This window comes from Cricetulus griseus, chromosome 3 (genome assembly GCF_003668045.3).
Source record: "Cricetulus griseus strain 17A/GY chromosome 3, alternate assembly CriGri-PICRH-1.0, whole genome shotgun sequence".
NCBI classification, from domain to species: Eukaryota; Metazoa; Chordata; class Mammalia; order Rodentia; family Cricetidae; genus Cricetulus; species Cricetulus griseus.
This window is the reverse complement of record NC_048596.1, coordinates 5,070,950-5,096,038: the sequence shown is the minus strand read 5'-3', so window position 1 is coordinate 5,096,038 and position 25,089 is coordinate 5,070,950. Positions and strand designations below refer to the sequence as shown.

Sequence of the window (25,089 nt, the reverse complement as noted above, 5' to 3'; positions counted from 1 at the left end):
GAAAATTGGTGTGTGGCAACAGCAAGCTCACCACGGGAATGACGGTCTCGTTATGAAGGTTTTGCTATGATTCCACTTTCCCATAGGAGTCCAGAGGCTCTGGGAGACAAGAGCCTGCCCAGATAAACAGCAGCAGAGCTGTGTGTCTTCCTGATGACTGAGGGACTCACGTGCTCTGCTCCGTGACTGGAAGACTCACCTCACTGGCCAGGTCTCTCCTAGCTTTGGCCGTCAGGAATGTCAAGGAGTCCAGTCTCAGCTCAAACCCTTTCGCCTTCTGCCTTTCCCAGCTGCTCTTGTACAGTGTCTGGGGAGATGCAGGAGAAAGAGGTCATCAGGCACACACACATGCTGAAGACCCATGACAACCCATCGAGCAAAGGCTGGGGTTAGCTTCACTTTACTAATGGACACCCAAGAATAAAGATTTGGTCTAAGGTTACACACCTGGCAAGTGGTAAAATTAAGGACCAAGATTTGGAGTCAACAGCTGGGTGTCTTTCTCCACCACTCAATTCTGACTCTTGGAATGACTGCTCTTCCACCCACCATGATCTATTCAGTAACTTAAGAGCCCTGCCCGCCATTGCCAGGAAAGTTGTTTTCCTCCTCCCTAAAGCAATGGTCAGGAACCAGATCTTCTGGAAAGACCAAATAGACTGTAGTTGAACTAGACACTAGCAATGTGGCTGGTGGGTTTGATGACCGACTATAGAGACACAGGGGAGCACAGCCCACATCCTCCGGTGGTACCTCACTGAGCTGAGCAGCATTGGCCCGGGCTTGCAAGAAGAAAGGCTCATCTTTGCTGATGGTGTACTGATGGACAGAATGCTCGTTGCCGGCCTTGTAAGCCACCTGATGAGAGAGAGAAGGGTTGGCAAGGGATATGGGTGGGTCAGCCATCACAACTGGAGCCACATCGATGGAATCAAGAACACTGAGGTAAATATAATAAGCCAGGCACCGACAAAGACCATACGATGTCACTCATCTGTGGGAACTGAAAAAGTTGACCTCATAAAAGTAGCAAATAAAGGCAAGAAAGGAGACAGGAGTCAGGGAGAATAGAGAGGATGCATCATGGGTGCAAAAATACAGCTGCTGAGAGGTAGTTCTGTTATGTAGCGAGCGAGCATGCATGCACACACGTACGCACGCGCCCACACATGTAGGCCACCCATGGGCTACAGCATTAATTTTACAGTTTTGAGAGAAATACCAAGAACATGCAAGGTTCCCAACACATAAAAATCGTATTTGAAAATTAGAAATGCTAAATTGCCCTGGTTTGATCACTATACATTGTCTTTGTGTATCAGATTATAATACTGTACCTAAGTTTATTTATTGTAAGTCAATTAAAGGAAATGCATGCCTGTGCCTGTAATTCTAGCACTCGGGAAGCTGAATCAGGGGACTGCTGAGAGCTTGAGGCCAGCCTGGGCTATCGAGTGAGAGCCCCATCTCAAAAGGCAAAAGCAAACATATATATGTAACACCAGGGCAGACATTAAGAGACAACACGGGAAAAAACAATGTTTAGGGACAGAGACCAGTGTGGACATCCTCCTCCAGGTTTGTTTTCCGCGTCTGGGTCCTTCCCTAGAATCGCATTGGCCTCCCAAATCTATTGTCCTCCACATTCCCCGTGAACATCAAAAATTACCCCCCACCCAGAGGGCTTCGAAGCAGGCCAGGCAGGAAGCACGCCCCCTCCTGCACCCCACGATCAACCTTCGTATGCTGGGAGGGACTGACCTCAGGAAGTGGGCAGTGACCAGGCCAGCTTCTCCATGGAAACAGACCCCTGCTTTCTCTGCCCCTTACTGTTTAAGCAGAAGCTTTCTCCTGCCTCTGACAGCCCTCTGGTGGGGGTATGACATCTGATGGAGCCATGGAAAGGAAGGCTAAGAAGAGCAGACTGTGGCGGTTAGTGGAGTGGCTCTGGGGTAGACAGCAGTTTGTAAACTGTACAAATGGCAGCTTGTTGTTCTGACTTCCTTATTTGAACTTAACTGGCACACGGCCAAAAACAAATTCTCCTCCAGCATAAGTCTCTGTTAACCCAGAATTATAGTCTCGGATAAAGGACAGAACAAAGAGAAAGAAGAAAAGGGGTATGAAGAAGTCCTGGCAGCAGAAGAGGCAGCGTATCAGGCTATCTTGGTGGCTGGAGGAGAAACGGGCTGTGCAGACCAGGGAGGCGAGTGACTGATCTGCAGCATAGGCCTGAGGCATGCCAGGTCCAGCCTCAGCTCCTTAGCTGTGCCTGGGCAGCAGCTGCTGCTATTTCCAGAGATCCCAGGCCCATGACACAGCAAACTGGTGAGGGCAACCCAGGACTCACCGCACTCTGCAGCTCCTGGCTCTTCTTGGCGTGCTCCATCTGGGAGCTGTCAGTCACACTGGTGAACTTTAGCTCATCAACTCTCTGCCGGTAGTTTTTCTATTTCCAAAGAAAAGGTACCCCATAGTGTTAGGATGAGTATGCCCTCTTCTACCATACACACATGCACGTGCGCGGTCACTCGCACACGCACACACACACACGCACACACACACACACACGCACACACACCACATACACACACACACACACATTTTTGTACTTTTTAATGGCTCAAGCATTTCCTTGGGTAGACTACAACAGTCCAGCCTGTTGTAGTAAGGTTGCCTTCTCTCTCCTCTCCCTCCCTCCCTCCCCCTCCCTCCCCTCCCTCCCTCCCTCCCTCCCTCCCTCCCTCCCTCTCTCTCTCTCTCTCTCTCTCTCTCTCTCTCTCTCTCTCTCTCTGTGAGTGAACATATATCTGAGTTCATGTGCATGTAGAGGCCAGAGGTCAATCTTAGGCATCTTCCTCTGTCTCTCTCCACCTTATTCTTTGAGGCAGGGTCTCTCACGGAGCCTGGAGCTTGTCTCCTCTGGCCTCTGCTTCACAGGAGCCTGATTTTGCTGTTTGCCTTTCAGCAAACCCTGACCTGCACTGTGTACCATGGGGTTTCCATCTCCCAAACCAAGGTCTGACACTAAAGGCTGAAGTGGAGCAAACTTGGTGAAAACTACAAAGGCAGGTTCAAATCTCAACCTTCACCTTTTTCCAGTTCCCTGACTTGGCCTGTCACTTAACAGACCCAAGACCCCCTTCCTTCAGCATAATGACAACATCAGGGCGGGAAGCCCCGCCATCCTGAGGTGGAGCAGATGCTTCAACGCCACTGTTTCTACATGACCCGAGTGCATGGCACACAAGGCTGGTAAGTCTCCATTACCACTGCCTGTGGTGTTCCTATGACTATCCAAGGACCTACTTAAAGAGGAACACCAAAGCCACAGGTGGAAGGTCAGAGGTCATATGTCATCTGTCATCTATTGGGCTGTCTTTGCCCCACAGCCAGTGACTATTTGGCAAATTTTCAGATGTGTTAATTCTGTCTCCCCACGGGGACTTCTTGTCTTTCCCGGGGATTATTTCCTCTGGCTTTTCCACTGGAGTTGCCAAAATGGATGAGACAGGTGGCCTCTGTGTGTGGCTTGTTGAAGAGATAGCATTGGGAGCTCACAACTGATGCCACTAGAATTTCTAGTGCCATTACCAGAAGCACTATTTTTGAGGACCAAACAGTGACAGGTAAATTGGACAGCTCAAATTCCCTTCGTTTAAAAGGAAAGCATAGACATGAGAGGCGGCTTACCAAAAGCACCAGACCCAAATGCAAAAGCAATCACACACCCCCAACACGGGCAAGATGCCTGGTCCTCATTTCAACCTGCTGGAATGTAGAGTCAACCCGGGAGGCAGAGCCTCTGGGGGTGCCGTTAAGAGTGTTTCCAGATGGGTTCAGCTGAATGTGGTGGCACTATCCCAAGGACTATGGATCCAGACATCATCATCATCAATAATAATGATGATAATAATAAATATAAAATATAATATAAGAGAACTAAGTGTCAGCTCTTATCTGACACACACACTAAATTACTCTCTGGATAAGACTGCTTCCTGACTGGGTGTCATGTGACCAGCTGCCTCAGTCTCCTGCCACTATGCCTCCCCACAGTGATAGACTAGACCATCAGACACTAAGCTAAAATAAACCCTTCTTGTCGTTAAAAAAAATTCTAGAGACAATATTCCAAAGAGACTACTGACTGCTCCCTAGTTCCTGTGTCGCACAGGAAAACTCACCATGTAATTGAGGGAAGTCACAAGACCCTTTTTTGTTGCTGGAAATTCCCAGTCACCCTAGTGCAGGCCCTGGTCAAACCCTAAGTACTTACTTTGGAGCTAAGAGTCCCTTCTACTATATTGGAGCACACCAAAAATCATCAAAAGGGATTAAAAAAAAAACTGCCTCTCAAAAGCTTACAAAGCAGTAGTGGACACAGGAAATGAGGTAGACAACTTCCTGGGCCCTCACCCCACTGCACTCAGATCCAAGATGGTGCTCTTCTTGTTCTACCTAGATCTCAGTGGGTCGCAAAGGAGGTGATGCTTTTTTCCTTATTTACATGTTTTAAAGCCAGATGTATCTTTGAGAGTAAGGTAGAAAATGGAAAATGAATGATAAAGCATGTGTTTGGGGTTGAGTGAGATATTACCAAGGAGTCATTGAGTCACATGACAAGTCCTGAGGACTAAGTAGCTCCGCTTGTGAGTGGAAAAGTGACATAAGTCTCCTTCCCCTGTACAAGAGGGGAATGACAACGAGATAGCTACAGCATCTGTGCATTAGGACAGAAGTGACCAACACATTCGCTGTGAGTCAACACACACAAAGTGATCAGTCAACTACATGAGTGACTGAATTATTGTGTCTATAAATGCTGGCTATCTTATCTCTCTGCAATGTGTTGACTCAGTCCTCCTGGCCCAGAAGCAAGAATCCCCTTGAAAATCCCAAACAAAGTTCCTGACATAGTTATACTTCAACATGAAATGTCCTTCCAAAGTCCCCTCTGCTTGCTGTCAAAGCAGCTCCCCAAGACATAAACAGGTGCACAGGTTTACATCATGGGAAGTGTCTGGAAGTGTCTCTACTCAGCCTTCTTATTTTTATATGAGAAGAGGGTCCACAAGGTGTAGTGACTGTGCCCAAGTCTCCAGAGAGCGTGGCAAACATGTACTACGAATGCCAGACTCCGATTCCCACAACATTTGTGTCAGAAAGACATCACAGGTTGGTTTCTTGGGATGAGAAGTTTTTCAGATCTCAGGGGACTTTTCTCCCCATTAGTTTGTGTGTGTGCGTGCGTGCGTGCGTGCGTGCGTGCGTGTGTGTGTTGGGGGGATATTTGAACATAATGACATATTTTGGGGATGAGACTCCAATTTAGATTTATGTTTTATATATACCTTGTGATAGCTATAACCTCAAGGCAACTTTATGTAATATTTTCAAAAATTCAATGTGTGATACAAACTGCCACGATGTGAGTTTATAACATTGGGAGTTTTGGAGCATTTTTTAGGTTTTCAGGTTTTCGATTGCTCTAGCTGTATACTATGCTACCCTTTCTACACTAAATTACTCTCTGGATAAGACTGCTTCTTATAGGGTGGTGGTTGTGGTACATGCTTTCAATTCCACAACTCAGAAGGCAGAGGCAGGCAGAGCTCTGAGCTCAAGGCCAGCCTGGTCTATAGAGCCAGTTCCAGGACAGTCAGGGCTATACAGAAAAACCCTGACTCTAAAACCCATTTAAAAAAGACTACTTCTTAAAAACACTTCCCCAGAGCTGAGCATGGTGTCACAAGTCTGTAATCCCAGCACCCAGGAAGCAAAAACAGGATGATTTGGAGTTCAGGGTCTGCTTGGGCTAGTTAGGGAGAAATTGTGTCAAGAAAACAAAAATAAAAACCAAAACAAAACAAAAGCTTCCTACAGGAAGTTCAAGGGTATGAGGAGTTGGCTCAGGAGACTTTTCAGGTACAGACATGAAACTGTGCCTTCCCTTTGAGTCATGCAGAACAAAGCCCCGGAGGTGGGAGAGGACACTAGAGGGAACTGAGCTCTGTGACTGGAGGTTAAGAATCATTTGGAGCCCAAGGACAGACACTCAAGTTACCTCACTGATGAGCTGTCCAGCCTTCTTGGCTTGTTCTAGATTGAGACTCCCCTCCGTCAGCCACCCGACCCCTTTCATCCATGCCAGGTCAGCTTTGTACTGCAGCTGCAAGAGAAGTGTCACCAAGCTCTTATCTGACACACACAGAGACATGACTGTGTTGAGGGGGAAGTCAGGAAAACCCAGAAAACTGCTCCCCATTATCCTCAGCAGGTCTTTCTTTGGGGGGCAAAGCCACTGGGCCCCTATTGTGATTGAGCTGGGATTCTACCTTAGTGTTGAAACACTTTGGATGACCAAGAATAGTGTCTCCTATTGTTTGACCAACATTTCCAACATGTTTCTCCTGGGCTCATGTTTCCATTACATCCTGACTTTCACACGGGCTCTGAGCCCAGTCCCATCCTGAGTCTCCACTATCTTGACTCACTCTTTCTCTCATCTGTCTTCCCTGGACCTGGAGCAGCTCTAGTTCTTCCTAGTTCTCTGTGTTACACAATGGACTCGCAGACAGGGTCAAATCACTCTAAGGGGGCATCTAATGGCAAGGCACATGGGTGGAGCCCGAGTCTGGTTGACACTCACCTCACTCTGGAGCCCGTGGGCTCTCTTGGCCCACTGGGTCTTCATATCCTCAGGCAGCACGGTGTATTCGTGCAGTTTCTTTCTATAGTCGAGGTCGCTAGCGAGAGCCTGTGCCTTTTTAGCATGCCTGAGGTTCACCATGTCCATGGGCAGGTGAAAGTGGCTCTTACTCTCTTCAAACCCTTTCTTATATTCAACCTTGAAATGCAACAAACAAGTCTCATTGGTTAAAGGCTATTTTTGCAGGGGTTACGTCGAAAGTGTGGGAGAGACTCTCAGGCTCTCAGAAATTCTGCATTCTGCGTGAGACCACCTGTTAGAAAGGTGGCCCCAAGTCAGTGTCACCAAGGTCATACTGTCACTGCTTCCTGCCCCCTGGTCTCTAGGATTGTTTTACCAAACCTCACCCTGTGCACGACTGTCTCGGGAGAGGACACCATGTATGCTTTCCGCTGAGGTTTTCAGAGGCAAAACAACACAGCCTGGGCTACAGAGCCAAACAAACCTAACTCAAACATGACCTGCCCTTGGCCAGCTGGGCAGCCTCTAGAAGGTTAAATCACCCTGCTTAGGGCTCATTTTACTTAAAGGAAGCTGTTGCAATGAATATTAACATAGAGGCAGCAAGGTGCTTAGCACAGGGACCACCACAAGCAGGCAGCACACACTGATGATGAGAATGCAATGATGATGGTAAGGATGATGGATGCCAACAGTGGTACCCAGGGAAGCCATGGTGATGGCTGATGGTGGTGGTGATGTTGCAGCTAGCAGTGATGATGGGGGTGACACCGGTTATACGGTGAGGAAAAACAGAGTAAGGAGTGTGATGCAAGGTAGTAAGAGATCTGGGGTCTAGCTCTCTACTCTCGTATCACTGTCATTAACCATTGGATTACAGCTACTCAAATATAACAATTTGTTGTCCGTTTACAACAAAGCTCAGTTCTAACTCTTACTACCTCTTTTTGCTGTACGAGCGTGCACTTCACAAGCCATGTCCTGTGACGTGTCTAAATGGGTGACTTTGATGCCAACACCCTTACTTCACTCCATCCCTGGTCTCCTAATGGCCTGTCAGTCAATTATGCTTGGCTGCTGAGCAGAGCTGCATGGCTTCACGGCTTGCCTAGGAAGGGATGAATCGGGAACTCCAGACTCATGTGACCGTTGAGAACGGTTTGACTGGGTGGAAGACATGGCTGAAAACCATAATTGTCTCCAGTAGCATTCTCCTTTCCCAGCGGCTCTGCAGCCAACCTACCATGCCCTTTCGTAGGTGACATTACCAATGTCAATCTCCAGTTGTTTACAGACAACAACATTCAAGTTGCTTGGAGCCTGGGATGCCCCATCGGCCTGGCAAACACTTTGAAAACTATGCTTGTGAGCACAGGTTTCACTCAGAACACCATCATAATGACTATTGTCTAGCCCCCTGCTATGGTTAGATATGATTTGGTTAGATATGATATGGTTAGATATGATATGGTTAGATATGATATGGTTAGATATGATTTGCCCCCACTGCAAGTTACATTGAGGTTTAATTCCTCAACAGTAGGTGGGGGGGGAGGGGTCAGGCAGAAGTGTTCATTTCTTGGGGCAGATAATGTGTCCTCATGAACACATTATCATCACTGCCTCCTGTGAGGCTGGATTCATTACCATGAGAAGAAGTTGTTATGAATATAAGCAAGGCCCACCCTGAATTCTGTCTCTGTTACATACATTTATTCCCCTTCACATTTTTTCGTCCTGTGCAACACGAGGCCCTTACTAGATGAAGCCACACACCCTTGGACTTTCTGGCCTCCAGAATTACGTGACAAAGCAAAGCTCTTCCTTCTTCAAGTGTCATCTCTGTCATTCTGTCTTAACAGCAGAACAATGGACTAAAACACTTTCCCATCTGTGCTAAGTTGGGGGGGGGCAGAATTTGGGAGCTTTTCATTCTCATAGCTCCAGGGTCTCTTGCAGTATTTTACCCACAGTAACTGCTTGGCAAATAGCTGTGGCATAATAGATGTGTTCAAGCACCTATGTGCCTTGATCAGGAGATGCTGTCATCCTCAGGGCCATACACCTCACACACTTTAAAGAACACCATGCTTTGGCAAAATAAAGAAAGTGAGCAAGTTCCTCATGTAAGCCCAGAAAGAAAAGCATTGTGGGTGCAAATCAAGACAAAGGAAGAGATGCCCAGGAGCACAACTGTCAGTTTGGAGCCTGGGTGGGGGCTGGGGGGAGTTTACCTCACTGCTCATCTTGGCCACCTGAAGAGAATGCAGAAGTTTAGAGTCAGTGGTTCCCAGGGCTCTGCCTTTTGTTTTTTCATAGTCTTCTTTGTATTTAATCTTGAGAGGAAGAAGAAAGTCTAGTGTGAACAAGAGAGTAACAGCCATAGAAGGGGTTCTGACTGTAACGAGTTCGAAGAGAACAATTCTGGTGGGAAGGCCCCCCATCTTTCTCAAACCCAGAGAAGATTAAAGTATTGTGATGTTTGCAATGTTAACAGTCATTATTTTTCCAGTAGGCAGCTCGCATAGCATCGGAGCCATTCCTTATACATTTCCAAGTTAACGAGAGGAACCTACGTTGCTAGCAAGCTCCCCCGAGGCTTTGGCGGCCAACAGAGACATGGCATCCATCTTCATTTCAAACCCTCTCCCCTTTGTCTTCTGCCAGCCTTCTTTGTACTTCACCTGACAAATAAAAACACAGGTGAGTGGCAGCCGCTGCCCCCACCCCCACCCCCATCCCCGGTCTGTCTGTCAGAAGTTGAAAGTTTTTTTTTTCTTCTTTAAAGCAAACTTGGTTTCCTCCATTGTTGGTGGGCAGGAGAGTCTTGTCTGGTATTGTCAAGACTGTCACAGTAATCTTTAACACAGTTCACTGATCCTTGGTGCCACTCTCATGGGACAGGTCAAAGAAAGGATCCCCCCCCCATTGCCTGGTCCTGTGACTTTGGGCAATTACCTCTCCAGGTTGGGGGGGGGGCGCTAACAAATTGCAAAATGGGTATTCTCATTCTCTGGGCAGCTGGAAAGGTAAGTTGGGGATGGAGCATTTAGACAAACCCTAAACTGGTGATGCTCTGCCAAGAGGCAAGGGATTGATGTTGCCTGGTAACAGCTACGTGTGTGGTCCCTTCCTCAATACTTTGTAGGCACTAACTACAAATCTTCACACAAGCCGAAAGTGCAGGAAGTTGAAGATATTTGCTAGGGTCACACACATAAAAAGAGCCCAATGTGATTTCTGAATCTATCCATCTCATATTAAAACCCATGCTACCAAGGGGGAGGAGTTATGCTAATGCCACACTGTACCGTGTAAGACCACATCTTTGTCACTGTATATCCTCTGCCTCAACATAGAGCACTCTTGCAAACAGCATCCGTCCCTGTTTTTAATTCTGCCCCACAAATCCCATCTAGACTAGTGGCTTAATTATAGCCTCCCCATGACTCCCTGTGTCTTTGTTGATCAAATCAAGATTTTTCTGGAAACTTAAAATCCCTCCACACAGTCACCAGGATGATGATGGTGACAGAGATGAGTGTAGGTGTTCATATACCACACTTGTGTTCATCAAGAATTGCATTGCTATAAACAGTTCACTCCCAGGGACTGACCAAGTGTCAAGATGACAAAATTCTGAATTATAGTGGGATGTCCACCCTAGAAAAGATCCTTCCTTGGAAGGAAGCAGGCCCTGCTTGTTGGACCATTTTTTCGAGTGCACAAGGAGCTCTTCCCAACCTTGCTCTCACCTCACTGAAGAGTTTGGCATTGCTCTTGGCCTTGACCAGCTGAGGAGCATCTTGGGGCAATGTATAGTTAAGCTTGTTTCTCTCATAGTCAGCACGGTAATTAACCTGTTGGATTTAAAATACATCTGCAAGGTTTGTGTACAGAAGGAAGGAAGCCTTGGGGAGAATATTCTGTTCCCACCTTCCTCTGATTACCCATCGCTGAGAGGGAGCTGCTGAGAACGGCCCTTTACAAGAAAACCTGTAATTTGGTGGGATGGTTTATTTAACAGATTGAAGATGTCAAATCAAAAATGGAACAGCTCACAGTCACATTCAAGTGTGTGAGTTTGCAAGATGTTTTTAACCTGCTGCTGTGCTGAACGTTTGATACACACAGGCTACACACTCACCAGTAATTTAAAAAAAAAAAAAACAATTGATAATGTGTAGTTATCAAATGCACAGTTCAGAAACTGCATCTAAAATCCTGTGTGCACAAAAAAGCTAAACAAACGGTGATTTCTTCTTCTTCTTCTTCTTCTTCTTCTTCTTCTTCTTCTTCTTCTTCTTCTTCTTCTTCTTCTTCTTCTTCTTCTTCTCTTTCTTCTTCAAGACAGGGTCTCACTGTGTAGCCCTGGCTGTCCTGGAACTCACTCTGTAGACCAGGCTGGCCTCAAACTCACAGAGATCCTCCTGTCTCTGCCTCCTGAGTGTGTGCTGCCAGCGCCCAGCAGACAGGTGATTTCTGATGGAAGACTTCAATGCCATCTGTGAGCAGTGTTGTTCAAAACTTAACCCTGGACCTTGGATACTGGGGACAGCTGGAATAATTGTTAATTTTTTGGTGTGCTTTATTAAAATTGTAAAAGCATGTTTTGTTCTTTTTACTTTTTAGAGATTCATACTGAAATAGTTATAGACAAAGCTAGATAATATCTTAGATTTTCTTCAAAATAACAGAGACAGGGAAGTAGGAAGCAGGGAAGCAGGATGTGGCATGAGCAGCTGATGGTTGTCCAAGCTGGCGCTTGGGACTTAATGCAGTTTACTCTACTATGGATATTCTAACATCCCATAGTAAAATGTTTGAAAGGAAGGACATTATTTCATGGCTGCAATTAGATATCCCAGCATTAATAAAAGGGAAATCTTTGGGGTTAGATACCCAGAGGCCTCACCACAATTGCAAAATTCCAGCAGGGTGGGGACATGCTACATACGTGGCTCAGTTGCTGGGAACTGATTTTGGCTTGAACAATCTGAGGTGTGTCTGTCACGGAGCTGTACTTCAGTTTGTCGATGCTCTGCCTGTAGTTGACCTGGGCAAAAACAGGCACAGGGAACGCCATTTGCCATTCAGTGTGGGGCTCTCAGGGAATTAGAACAGGAATGGAAATTCCTAACAGAATACGGGTGGTCATGGCAAGCCAGACAGAGGCCAGGCAGGGAAGGGTCGGTAACATGGAGGGGTGACAGCAGAGACCAAGGAACTGAGCAGTGGACACAGGACACATGAGTGTTTACATTATCCACCAGAGCAATGCCACACACACACATACACACATACACACACAGACACACACACACACACAGACACACAGACACACACACACATCCATACACACATACACACACACAGACACACACATACACACACACACACAGACACACACACACACATCCATACACACAGACACACACACAGACACACACATACATACACAGATACACACAGACACACAGAGAGACACGCACATACACACAGAGACACACACAGGGGAGGGGAGGAGAGAGAGAGAGAAGCAAAGTTACTAGCAATAATAAGTGTTGGCAAAGACAAGGTAGCTATGGAATCCAGAGAAGCATTTGAGAATAAACACAAGATCTCTGCCCCAGTAATTCCAGCCCCAGGTTCACTGCCAGTGAAAATGGACACAGGGTCACTTTATAAAACATCTGAGGAGCTGGAGAGATGGCTAAGAGCGTGCACAGGTCTTGCCAAGAACAAAAATTTGGTTCCCAGCACCCATATCAAGTGGCTCATGAATGGAGGTAAACTCCAGCTTCCAGAGCACCCACCAGGCTGGGCGTGGTCTCCAGTGGGTGCACAATTGAAGACAATGACCCTGAATTCTATGATTCTCCCTAAATCTATTAGTACCAAATAGTTGAACAGAAAGAGATGGGCTACCCCTGAACTCCTCTTCCTCCATGCCTGACTTTTGCTAGACATATTCTTGTACAGCCTCCTGATTGGATTTGAAGGAATCCATTCCTGGTACTGTAAACAGAGTCCAAAAACTCATGGTGAGGTCTTGAGGTCATAGACCCTGAGGTGGGGTGGAGGCAATACCAAGCTGACTCCTAAGTGTATGTGTTTATAGCCATAGTGGATGCTATTCTTAGCCTTGACTGGAGAAGCATCTCTTTCCAGTTAAAGGTAGTAAACACAGAGACTGATGGGTGCACTGCATGCTTGCTGAGAATGAGTGATGGGTGCGTACACAGCTATAAACAAGACTCTCATACCATCTCCTCTCAGAGCACACTGCATAAAAGGAGCTGAGTGACTGTAAATGCCAGAAGATAGAGAGAAAGGCTGCAAACTGTCTACTTCTGGGCAAGACATACCCATCACAACCCAAACTCCCAGCACATCCTGCTCCAGGTCCACTGAAAGTTAAGAGCTGGCAAGTAAGTCCATAGTTAAAAACAAACAAACAAACTGTGGCACACATGAAATAACCTGAGAGCCCTTGGGTGTGCTGGCTTCCAGCTTGTTCATTCCAAGACTTCCCCCTACTCCCATCATCCTTACCCCTGCCAATATCAGTTAGAGCAGTTATGGGCAACACAGGACGCTTCCCATACACCTCTAACCTATTTAATCCCCCAGCCATCCTACAATAACCCCTACCTTACAATGTGGTAACAGAAGCATGGAGAACCAAAGTGATTGCTCAGCTAGGAAAAGGTGAGATCTATGGTTGGCATCCCAGACCAACTGGCAAATTGGTCCTCCGGCTGTTCCCTTAGGTCTTTGCTCTGTAAACCAGTTTACCTAGAATGCTTGGGAGTACTACGGGGGTTCCACACTGAGAAACCTTGACTTGTATATTTAGACCAGGAAATGTATTCCACGTGCTAGCAAATGACAGGTAAATCTGTCTCTAAAACAGCACATATGGACACGACAGAGCTGACTACCCGGCTGGGTCTGGAGACCATTACTTTCATGCTCTTTCATTAATAACTCAAGGAGAAAAAACTTTGTACGTCTAGAGTATATAGAGAAAACTGGGGAGAATGAAGTCATTTCAATGTCAACCACTAATGAGATTAGAGTGCTATGACTTCCTAATTCAGAAGGAAAAATTATCAGCTCATAATAGAACCTTATTAGAATTCAGAACGATGCGTGATAAAATGTCACAAAACTGTAATTTTAAAATAGCACATTCCTTCCTGATAATTCTGCACTAAATATGCCACCAAACACAATTACTTTTCTCTGCAGGACATAATTAACAGCCTCCATGATAATCACATCTTCCCTGTTTCATTAGCATTTGGCCACTGCTTCAATCTACATTCCGAAAGGATCTGTGCTAAACACGGAGTCCCATTTTAACTCTATTGGTGTTTGTAAAAACCCATCTAAAGGAATGCCCTCTAATTAAGGACCCGTGCTGTACTTCATTCCACGGCTATTTTACCACCTTCAAGGCTACCAGATGGCAAGACAACAAATTCTCTTTAAATAAAAAAAAGATTCCCCAAATTTCCTGAATGTTAATAATATACATTAGAGATAATTTGCACAAACACATACCACAGCTGGAGAGCAAGAGGAAGGAGGTCAAGATACATCTGTGCACCAGCCATGACCAGGTCCCAGCTGATGGCTGGGACATGAGACAGAACCCTTTTGTGCCATGTTTTTATTTTACTCTGCACAGCCACAAACAAACAATGAGCCTGGGTATGGCTCAAGTGCTATGAGCTTAGATGCTGTCTCTAAACCCCGTCTGTACTGCAGGCTGGTTTTCTGAGCTAGACACACACACACACACACACACACACACACACACACACACACACACACACACACACACACACACACACAATCTTGCTTTTAATTGCTAAGCAGTCTATGAAGTATTTAGAACCAAAAATAACGATGGATGTTTTAGTTTCATTAGGATATAACAAGGCAACCTAACAAGACTTCCTGGTTGAAAAGAGGCACAAAGTAGTTTGGTCCCTTCCATCCTTCCTTCTGGTTCTCATCCCACTCATCTTCTCTCTCTTTTGTTTGGGTTTCTCTGTGTAGCTTTGGAACCTGTCCTAGAACTCCCTCTGTAGAGCAGGCTGGCCTCAAACTCACAGAGATCCGCCTGCCTCTGCCTCTCGAATGCTAGGATTAAATGTATGTGCCACCACCATCGGCTCCATTCACCTTCTTAAAGCCATGTTCATCCAATAAGCCATCATTTGCCAACTCTTATCCCTTGGTGGTCCAGACACTGTTCAGATCCAACTGAATCAATCCCATCACATCTTACTCTCAGCAAACTCGAGGGATAAGCAAGGTCCTGTCTACCAGTGGAAAAATCCTTGCCAATCACTGGAGTTGTGCTGAGCCCACAGGAGCAGAGGGAGGGGAAGAACCCTCAGTGAACACAGGAAGAATTATGTAATAGACTGTAAATTGAAGATCAACTTCACTGGCAAACTATGAGGTCAACTCTTTTTTAAGACCGTAAATTACTTTATCTTTTTCTTTATTCCTTTTTTAATATTTTCTAAAATTTCAATACTGAGCACATAATAAAATTATTGTGGTGGCAAAACAATAACTTTAATTAATTGTATAATTTTCTTAGTACAGCAGAAATAGGCTTTCTGCTGTACTAAGAGATCTATTCATCCATCTATCCATCCACCCACCCACCTCCACCTCCATCCACACCCCACCCACCTCTTCCACCCATCCACCACCCCACCTCATCCACCCACCCACCCATCCCTCATCCACCCACTCACCCTCCATCCACCCCCCACCCTCCATCCACCCACCACCCATCCTCCATCCATCGCCCCACCCCTTTATCCACCCACCCACCCCTCCATCCATCTCTGCATCGATGCTTGCCAATACACCCCTGAGAAAAAGGTATAGCTAACACTACCACTCATTCTTAATTTACACCTACTTATCTTTAGCATACTATGTTCTAATTTTTTAAGGTCATCATTGCTATGGAATTATACATGTGTCAAGCAGATTTAGCTCTCCAAATACTACAAAGAGAAATTGATCTTTAGGATACTTTAAAGGCAAGAGCACAATTATCCATATTTTACACAGAAAGTGAGTTTTTAAGTCATACATGCATGGACTTCCCAGAGGAGGCCCATTTCCCAGTCCCTCCAATCTCCTATATATTGGTGGGATTCTTCCTTCCCTTCCTGTTCCACAGCAAATCATAGAACAAAATCGGAGTGGAGGGGACTCACATCCTTCAGGGGAACCAGCTTCATCGTTGTTTGGTACGATGGCGTGAGAGTGGCTGGGTAGTTGTAATTCACAATGTCATGTTTATAATCAGCCTTGTACGAAATCTGAAACCCAAAGAGAAGAGACATTAGCTTCTACTTCCCCTAACCTTTTCTGAATACCATAAATATTTTTTAAAATAATTAGGAACAAAATTAATTCACTTTCATCACCTCAAAAGAAAATTATATTATGTTCACACGCTTATGCTCACACAGCCTTTAACTAATTGAAATTATTCTTAATTAGTCCAAAATCAGTCAACTTCCATGTGTAGTACATTTATTTTATCTTTCGTTTTAATTATGAGACCCCTCTGTTTTTGTTTAAAATGAGCATTTGCACACAGGTATAGAGTGAAAGTGCTTCTTGGCAAACTTTAAGAAAATGAATGAAAAGTGTTTATTTTGGAGCATTTCAGTTGTAGCAGTCAACATCAGCACGCTGAGGGAGAAGAAGCCCAACATTCGGATGTTTTGATTGTGAACTCAGTCTCCTTTAAGTACTTATTCCCTCCAAGATAGAATCTGGTATTTCCACATCTGCAAACTAGACCACTAAAGCTGAAGAGAGGGCAGGAGTTGCCATGCTATCCCCTGGTGTTTGGTTGTCCCTATCTCTCAACTATTGTTTCATGACTGAAAAAAAAAAAAAACAAAAACAAACAAACAAACAAAAAAAACAAATGTTACCAGCTAACTGAGCAACTCAGTCTCAGAGCTTTGAGATTCCACTCAACGCATTTTACTGTGTCCTTCAGAGGCTGAGCAATTTGTTATATTGGATCAACTATAATAAAGCCTTCAAGTGGGAGACTCAACTAAGACTTAACTAAGGCTTAGCTGAGCCTCTGAAAGCCTTAAAAGTTTTTAGGCATCCTTTATTGTATTAGTTAACATGTAAAGATCTGTTTTTACGTATCAATAACATACAAATTTTAAAGGGGGGTTTAAAAAATAATTGGCCAAATTCTTCACACCCAGCCAGTCAATTCCCACTGTCCCTTAACCGCACACAACTCACATTGCTGGCCAGGCTGCCAACTTTGAGAGCGTGGAGCATTCGTCTGTCCATACCGACTCCTTCATAGTGGCCTCTCAGGTGGGTCTGGTAGTTTTCCTTATACTTATTCTAAGTGAAAATATTAAACTTTTGATGAAATTTTACCAACTAGATGAAGGTAAATTATTTATCTTAATGGTTTAAATCTAAAATTAAGCACAATTCCACTACTGAAAAAAAAAACTTTTTAGAAACAACTTAAATTTCAAAAGAGCACAGGAACTTGAAAGACAGGCAGGCAAACATGGGGAAACACGGCTCGTGGGGAACACTGAGCAGACTGGTTCTGTTTGTTCATTTTTACATGTTTAGTTTTAAATTTACCAGACTTAAATTTACCAGAAAATATACCGTAAGAGTGTGGAGCTGACTGTGGACAACCAAAGGATGAAGCCCCAACAGTGTGGCCATGCTCCACAAGCCAAGTGTCCTTGTCTAAGTGCAGTCAGCCCTCTACATCTGTAAATTCAACTAACCACAGACTGAAGATATTTGAAAAGAAGGTTGTATCTGTACTAGACATGTGCAGGCTTGTCTCTTACTGCTTTTCCTTTAAAAATGCAGAATAACTACTTATGTAGTGTCTTTGATACATTGAGTATTACAAGGATTTGGGAGATGACCTGACGTGCATTGGGAGGCCACGTCCCGTTACTACACCATTTTTACATAAGGGACTTTAGAACCCGAGGGTTGTAGCATCTACCAAGGAGGTCCTGAACCAATCCCCTGTGGATACAGAGGGGTTATATGCATAAAACATAGAACCTGATTGTTGCCAAATTTTGTGATGCAAAAATTCGTCACTATGGCTAGGAGTCATGTCCTAAATGCTGTTTATCAAATAAGAGGAAAGCCAAAATTGAATGAACACATCTTCAAACCTTCTCCGTGGATATCCAAATTTGTAAGTGACACTTTAACATTTGGCGTTTGATCATGTGTAGAATGGGGAAGTGTTATCTGGCTCTTCAGCTGACTATGAAATGAGATTGTATATGAACTCGGAAGCCTACAGTCACAGTGAGAGAGGACACTGCATGCTCCATCAGGCTCCCATGCTAGCATTCAGCACCAGGAACAGCCACACAGACGGGATGTGCAAATATAGCCCTGCCTTGAGGCCTCGGTCACGTATGGGCAAGCAGGGAAGGCTGGGGTTGTGACACCGTTTGATAATAAGCAGACTAATCCCAGAAGACACTCCTAACCAAAACTCAATGTACCATGCAGCTGGGAGGCCATGCTTCTCCAGGACACATGGATATAGTCACAAAGACAGTCTCTCTTTGAAAGACCAAGAAGACGCTCAACTCACAAAACGTGCCCAGACAGATGCTTAGGTAGCAACTCACATCACTGGTGAATTTTGAGATCTTGCTCACATTCCTGAACTGGGGTGTCTCACAGTAGTTGATACTGTGACCTCTACTGCTTTCCAGACCCTTCTTATACTCCACCTTGGGGAACCAAACACCAGATGCTCAACAGAAACAAACCTCGAATCATTCTTGAAAACACCCCCAAGTATTGACTGGGATATCTTTTAGAAAACTTTCAACACAAGATCTAAAGTAGGGCAGAGGATACTAAGTGTGTGTGTGTGTGTGTGTGTGTGTTTTCCTTTATAAAATGAATAATAAAGCAAGTTATTTCATTCTGAAAATAACAAGTACATAACCTTCTCTATAGCAGGTACTGTAATGCTCCATACAGACGAAGAACTGTAAAACAAGGGCTGGATGTAGCTGAGGGACAGTGTCCCCAGTATGGGGCTCTGGGTTTGCTCTACAGCGTCACACAATGGCAATAATGAGAGTGGCAAAAATGATTTCAGAAATGGTGTGGGTTTCCTCGAGGTAAGATGTCTTGTGTGTTTATGTGATACCCAGACTTCTAGCCACGCCCTGTTTCTTCTGAGAGCCCACCACATAGACAAGTCCACTTGAGAAACTCCTCCCACTGTAGACCACATGTGTGTCTCTCTGTGAACACGTCAAGAAGATTTAGAAACAGTGCTTTATTAAGGAATTCGATGAAGGATCCCACCGAGGAGGCAGGTCATCTTTGATTTAAAATAGGCTGGTATTGGAGCTCCTCGGGTGCCACACACAGGATGTGAGGCTATTGTTACCGAATAGGCAGTCCATCCCGGGTAATTGCAGCTAATGGTGAACACCACAAAGAGAGGCAGGGCCATCCTATCTCACTGATAATCACAAAGGCAAAATGAAATAGAGGATGCCTTTGGGATCACTCACCTGAGGAAATACAACTTAAATCCTTATAGTGCCTGATAAAACTATGTGGTGGAGCTATGCCTTTTAAAAGCATGCAAGGTGCATTTTGATGCTGGCAAATGATGTATAAGTTAAAAATACAAAACCCTGGTATTCATTTGGATCCTAACTCTAGAGATACATCCTAATTCTAAAGTGTGTGGGGGGGGGTAGACAGATGGCTCAGTGCTAAGAGGCCAATGCTCTTGCAGAGGGTCTGGGCTCAGCTCCCAGCACCCACGCAGAGGATGGCCAGCTCCAGGGACCCAGTGCTCTTCTGACCTCTGGGTATGCTCATGTGCACACACATATCCTCAGGCACATGCACACCCACACGGAATAAAATACATTCAAGGACTAAAAATGTTTAATTGTGTGTGTGTGTGTGTGTGTGTGTGTGTGTGTGTGTGTGTGTATGTGTGCTTGTGTGTATGCACCTATACACACTCACAAGCCACGTGTGCAGGCCAGAGATCTGTCTCGAGTGTCTTTTTCATTGCTCCCCACCTCATTTGTTGAGCATGGTCCCTTGCTGATCCTGGAACGTGCTGTTCCAACCACACTGGTTGCAGAGCAAGCTCCTGGGACATAGCTGCTTCTGCTCCCCTGCCCCACCCACCCCATCCCACCCCACCCTCAGTTCTAAGTTATAAACTTGTGCAACCATTTCTGGCTTTTAACTGGGTGCTAGGGATCTAAACTCAACTCCTCATATTTTTGTAGCAAGCATTTTACACACTCACTGAGCTGTCTCCCCAGTCCTATAAATATATGTCTTGATGGTCACATGTTCAGTTATGTGTGTTCACACAGAAAAAGGAGTGGCCCTTTTCTCTGTGAATATACTCCTTATGGGTGGTTGAACTGTCCCTGGCCTCCACCTATCCAATGGTCTCTGGTTCTACTTTTGCCCCTAAGATCTCTATATCATGACAGACACTTTCCTACCAGAGCTAACAAAAGTATAGGTATCATATATAACATTATACGTTAATATTAATTATATATTATTATGATCATTATTATGTCATATACCATATAGCTAACAAAATAAATCAAATATTTCAGGCTTTGCCCTCCTCGTGATCTCTATGTTGGGTGCTCAGACTCACCATGAGAGCCTAATGGCAGCCAAAAGCAATATGCAGGCAGATACTCTGTGGCTGTGTCCCAAACACTTCATTTATGAAAATAGGCCCTGAACTAGATTTGGGCCATGAGCCAGATCTGAAACGAAGCCCACAGTGTGCTGTCATCTGCTCTAGAGTAGAATAATCCAGAAAGTCTAACCTCTCAGCACCCAACCACCACCTCAAAGCATCTAAGGCTCCTGCTGAGGCTCAGGGAAGTCTGATTCTGGGCATTCAAAAGTCACCAGTCAGCCCGGTTTGAGATCAAGGCCTTACAGAGTGTTCTGTAAGTAACAGGTGCTCTGCCTATCAGTGCCTGGGTCACAGAGAGCATGGTATGGGCACTTTTCATAGCCACAATTCTTCCCCTTGTCAGAACTGCCACTCACAGGTCTTCAAGTCCTGTGCAGCAGTGCAGATGACAGGAGCCACTATGAAGGGACACTAGAGCTCCAGGGAGCTAGAGGACACATGTTCTTTCCCACTAGGCCTGGTTCAGAAAGACTTAAACATGGGGTGGATTAAACAATGTGCACCCCAGAGCAGCCAGGCCAGCCTGGAAGGAAAGGAGAACCCATGTGGTAGACACAGCTTCTCTCAACTCTGACCCCAGTGATATGAGAAATGTGGCCTTTACAACAGTCTTTCTAGACTTTGATTCCACACTAATGTCACAACTTACGGTTTTAAAGGTTGGAGCATAGGGACTGGACAGATGGCTCAGAGATTGAAAGTGCCTGCTGCTCTTTCAGAAGACCTGAGTTTGCTTCCCAAGTTGTGTGGCTCATAACTACCTGTAGCTCCAGCTCCAGGGGGACCTGGCTCCCTCTTCTGGCCTCTGAGGGTACCTGCACTCACATGCATGCATGTGCTCACACATACACACACAAATTTAAAATTAAAACAAACCTCTGAAAGTTGTGTCATCTACCACTCATTCTGACAACTACAAATCTGTTGACTGGCACTTATGAAGACGGTTAGCACTTAGCAAGACCGTTTGAGCCAACAGAGAAAGATTTAATGTGTTTGGAGATATATATGTGTGTGTGCATTATTTGGCATGCAGACAGTATGCATGGCTTCATTTTGTTTGTTTTGAGGCAGGGTCTCACATGGCACAGGCTGGCTTTCAACTCACTGTAAGCTTAGAGAGTGGCCTTGAACTGCTGCCCCCCGCCTGCCCAACCTGTCAAATGAGTGCCAGGGTTACAGGTCTGCACCACCAGCATCAGCGCTGTTTTTAGACAGGGCACCCGCCTTCCGGGTCTGAGAGAAAGGGGACAGCACGGGAGTAATGCTCTCCCCAACACTCACCTCACTCACAAGCTTGTTCACACTCTGAGCTCGATTAAGAACCAAGTTGTCCTGGGCTGTGAGGGAGTGAAAGTGCGCAGCGCCCTTCATCTTGTGGAAGTCCTGCCTATATTTTATCTGGAGAAAGCACACAAAAGGAGTCAGCAGACATGGTTGCCTCACTCTGCCTGAGAAATCTGAAACAATCCCAGAGTTAACGCAGTAGAATTCTCTAAAGGAAGAAAAGTTCCTCTGGACTCTTTAAAGTCTCTCATTAAATGTAGAAACCACTTGATTCATTTTTGCGTGAAGACTTTCCCTGGCCCCTCTTACCCTTTGCTCTCTAACACTGCCTGGAGAAAGGGAGAGAGTTTTTTGAGAAAAGAGAAATTCCGACCCCATCCAGCCCTCAATTTCAACACCATCTCTGCTTTGTCTGCAGAGGAGAAAGGAGTAACACCCTACATTTCCCTTCTCAGGGCAAAGGCGGTGCTGTCCTGGCTTCCTGGGTACTCACTGAGCAGCACAGAGTGAGGAAGAAGAGTGAAGGGATGGCGTGAACGCCAGGTTCCAGCCGGAGACAAGTCCAAGGGGGCATGTTAAGAGCTGCAGTGAGAACCACACTTCACCAAGTTTAACTACAGCCGGCCTCAAGGACTGACACCTGCCTACCATTCTCCAAATAAAAACCACCTATGAATCACTGGGTCACACCCAACATGATGACCACGTCTTCTTATATCGTGGGATATTCGTAAACTGTGTGAAGGAAGATGTATTTGTTGTGACTCGTGTAATAAAAAGCCGAGCAGTCAATAGCTAGGCAGGAGGGATAGGTGGGACGTCCAGGCAGAGACAGGAAGAAGGAGATGACTGAGACACACGGGAGCCACCAGGGCACATGACGAGGAAATAGGAGGAGCAAGATGGAAGAGCAGTAACGCCATGTGATACAACGTAGATTGATATAATGGGTTAAATTATAAGAGCTAGTTAGGAACAAGTCTAATGTAAAGGCCAAGCTTTCATAATTAATAACAAGCCTCCATGTCGCTATTTGGGAGCTAGCTGGTGGGACAGAAAGACTTACTATATTCTTTTGGTGAGCTTTTGCCCTAAAAGGCTCAATTTCAAAACGGGGTTTTGGTTTCACAATGGGCTTTGGTCCCACTTATCTGCTTGGACCAGCATTTGTGCCTTTTCAGATGATAAAAATGAGCAGGGCAATTTGTCCAGCTCCATTTCCATATGCACAGTCAAAGGGACTCAAAGTCTATGGGCAGATCAAGAGGACACCATGAGTTTGGACCTGGGGCCAGACTAGCATTCTGCTTTCACTTGGCTCTAAGAGATGTCTGTACATGGCTTTCAGTAAGTGCAGCCCTCCTCATTCTTGTACCTCCGCATCCATGACTCTGCCAGTACTTACATCACTAGCAAGTTCATTGGCCTTCTTGGCATTCCGATAAGCTGGGGTGATCATGGCTGGGAAGCTGCCCTTTCCCCTAGGTTCATCACACTCTTCTGAGTAAACCTGATGAGTCAACCAAAAGCTTCAGTCAGTAATGTGTCCCTCCTGGCATGGGTGGTGCTCAGCAGTGACAGCTCAAAAGACTACTCTCAGAAAAGCTCATCCACACAGGACATTCCAGTGACTGCCAGAGATATACCATGTGGCAAATAAGACACTAGATCCTGGAGCCTGGACCACTATGTAATACATACATACACACACATACACACATACATTCATACATACATACACATACATACATATATACACACATACATATACACATACATACATAATACACTTACACATACATACTTACAAACACATACAAACATACATACATACACACATAAACATACATACACATCTGTCATCATCAGTCATCACACTGTCAGACAAGCCAGGAGACTCTCCCACCCCCACAGTGTTATTGAATACCATGCGGCTGTATTCTGTTATCTCAAACATTGCTTAGTTAGACCCAACAGCAGATCTGTGCAGAAGGGCACTGTGACATTTCCATTCTGCTTCCCATCAGCCATGTGTGTTGTGAAACCAGAAATCAAATAGGACAAAACCTTCTGTAACTTTGTGAAGAGGAACCATGTGTTGCTGTCCATCTCTGAAATGGGGTAAATTTATGCTGAAAAATAAGGACTATCACTCTCATTTTAAATTTTCCTTCCCTTCCTGAGTATCTCCAACTCTCAGAAAGAAAAACCTCTTACAAGGCCAGCATCCCGAGAGTGAGGCGGGGTGTGGTGAGTCAAGTCGTCTGCACCGTGGAAGTCCCAGGACCTTTCATCCCAGACCTGCCCTGGGCACAATCAGCTGCTTCTTCATCGGCACTTTGCCCAGGGCATGCGTGCAGCAGTCCTACGGAAGCTCTTGGGATCACAACAGTCTCTCCCTGGACCCTCGAGGTTCTGAGGCAAGAGCCCATCTTCCAGAGAACCACAATAGACTCTAGCACACACATTTTCTTAGGTAAGATTCTTGAATCAAATTTAAGTAGCCAGGATTCTTTTACCACCAAAATGAAAAATTGGTTAGCCTGAGCCTCCCTTTTTACATTGCTGCCAGAGTGTTTTGGGTCAAATATAGTAAGCAAAAAAAAAGTAAGTTTGGAGGGATGACAAGGATTTAAGTTTGTTGTTTGGTTTTGGTGGCTGCTTCCATGGTTTTTGTTTTCTGCTGTCTAGTTTTGTGTTGGTGGCTTTAGTGTGTGTGTGTGTGTGTCTGTATGTGTGTGTGTGTGTGTGTGTCTGTGTGTGTGTGTGTGTGTGTGTGTGTGTGTCTGTGTGTGTGAATCTTTTTGTAAGGTACTAACTTTTATTAGGGAACTGCTTGGTTATGAATAACAAATTTATTGCATAACTTAGTCTTTTTCATGTGTTCAGCTAGTCATCAGCAAGAATGAGCTGTGTGGTATTTAAGGCACTACAGATATTTATAGATTATCGGCCTGACTCTAACTCCATCCTACTCATGCCCTGACAAGTCATGCTAAATCAAACAGCAAAATGCCACGCTAGACTGAGTTCCCTCCACAGCTGTTGACGGTGCTATCCAATGACACCCACTTTGATTCTTGAGTTTGTCATCATTAAGACTGGAAATTTTGGTCAGCATGCTCTAATGACAAGGAACCTAGTAGAACACTACAAAATTACACCTCAGCTACAGGCCAAACTTAGTGTCTAGGCTTTTTTTTTTTTTTTTTTTTTTTGTCCCCAACACACACACACACACAAACACACACACACACACACACACACACACACACACACACACACCAAAGAAAATTGGTTAATTTAAGCCTTTCTTCCTGCTTGGCTG

At 45.2% G+C, this 25,089-nt stretch overlaps 1 protein-coding gene and 1 long non-coding RNA gene across 22 annotated transcripts in view; one reads left to right on the top strand and one right to left on the bottom strand.

Annotated features, from left to right (window-relative positions):
• Window positions 1-25,089, bottom strand: part of Nrap (nebulin related anchoring protein) — an 84,849-nt gene that overhangs the window by 32,656 nt on the left and 27,104 nt on the right. For 14 of the 21 annotated variants that reach the window (XM_027406940.2, XM_027406941.2, XM_035441763.1 and 11 more), the window contains 13 exons: window positions 23,167-23,271; window positions 21,759-21,875; window positions 16,994-17,101; window positions 15,931-16,035; window positions 11,631-11,729; window positions 10,429-10,533; window positions 9,250-9,357; window positions 8,908-9,009; window positions 6,653-6,850; window positions 6,068-6,172; window positions 2,351-2,449; window positions 754-858; window positions 200-307 (listed from right to left, as the gene is read on the bottom strand). In XM_027406940.2, coding sequence (XP_027262741.1) covers window positions 200-307; window positions 754-858; window positions 2,351-2,449; window positions 6,068-6,172; window positions 6,653-6,850; window positions 8,908-9,009; window positions 9,250-9,357; window positions 10,429-10,533; window positions 11,631-11,729; window positions 15,931-16,035; window positions 16,994-17,101; window positions 21,759-21,875; window positions 23,167-23,271 — 1,464 coding nt within the window. Of the gene's footprint in view, window positions 1-199; window positions 308-753; window positions 859-2,350; window positions 2,450-6,067; window positions 6,173-6,652; window positions 6,851-8,907; window positions 9,010-9,249; window positions 9,358-10,428; window positions 10,534-11,630; window positions 11,730-15,930; window positions 16,036-16,993; window positions 17,102-21,758; window positions 21,876-22,254; window positions 22,416-23,166; window positions 23,272-23,978; window positions 24,104-25,089 lie in introns of those variants that run through there. The other 7 variants (XM_027406945.2, XM_035441769.1, XM_027406935.2 and 4 more) reach the window with 7 other exon arrangements.
• LOC118238517 overlaps window positions 24,103-25,089 on the top strand; it is a 9,726-nt gene continuing 8,739 nt past the window's right edge. Inside the window, exon 1 of the long non-coding RNA XR_004768929.1 lies at window positions 24,103-24,237. This is a non-coding gene — a long non-coding RNA (uncharacterized LOC118238517). The remainder of the gene's footprint in view (window positions 24,238-25,089) is intronic.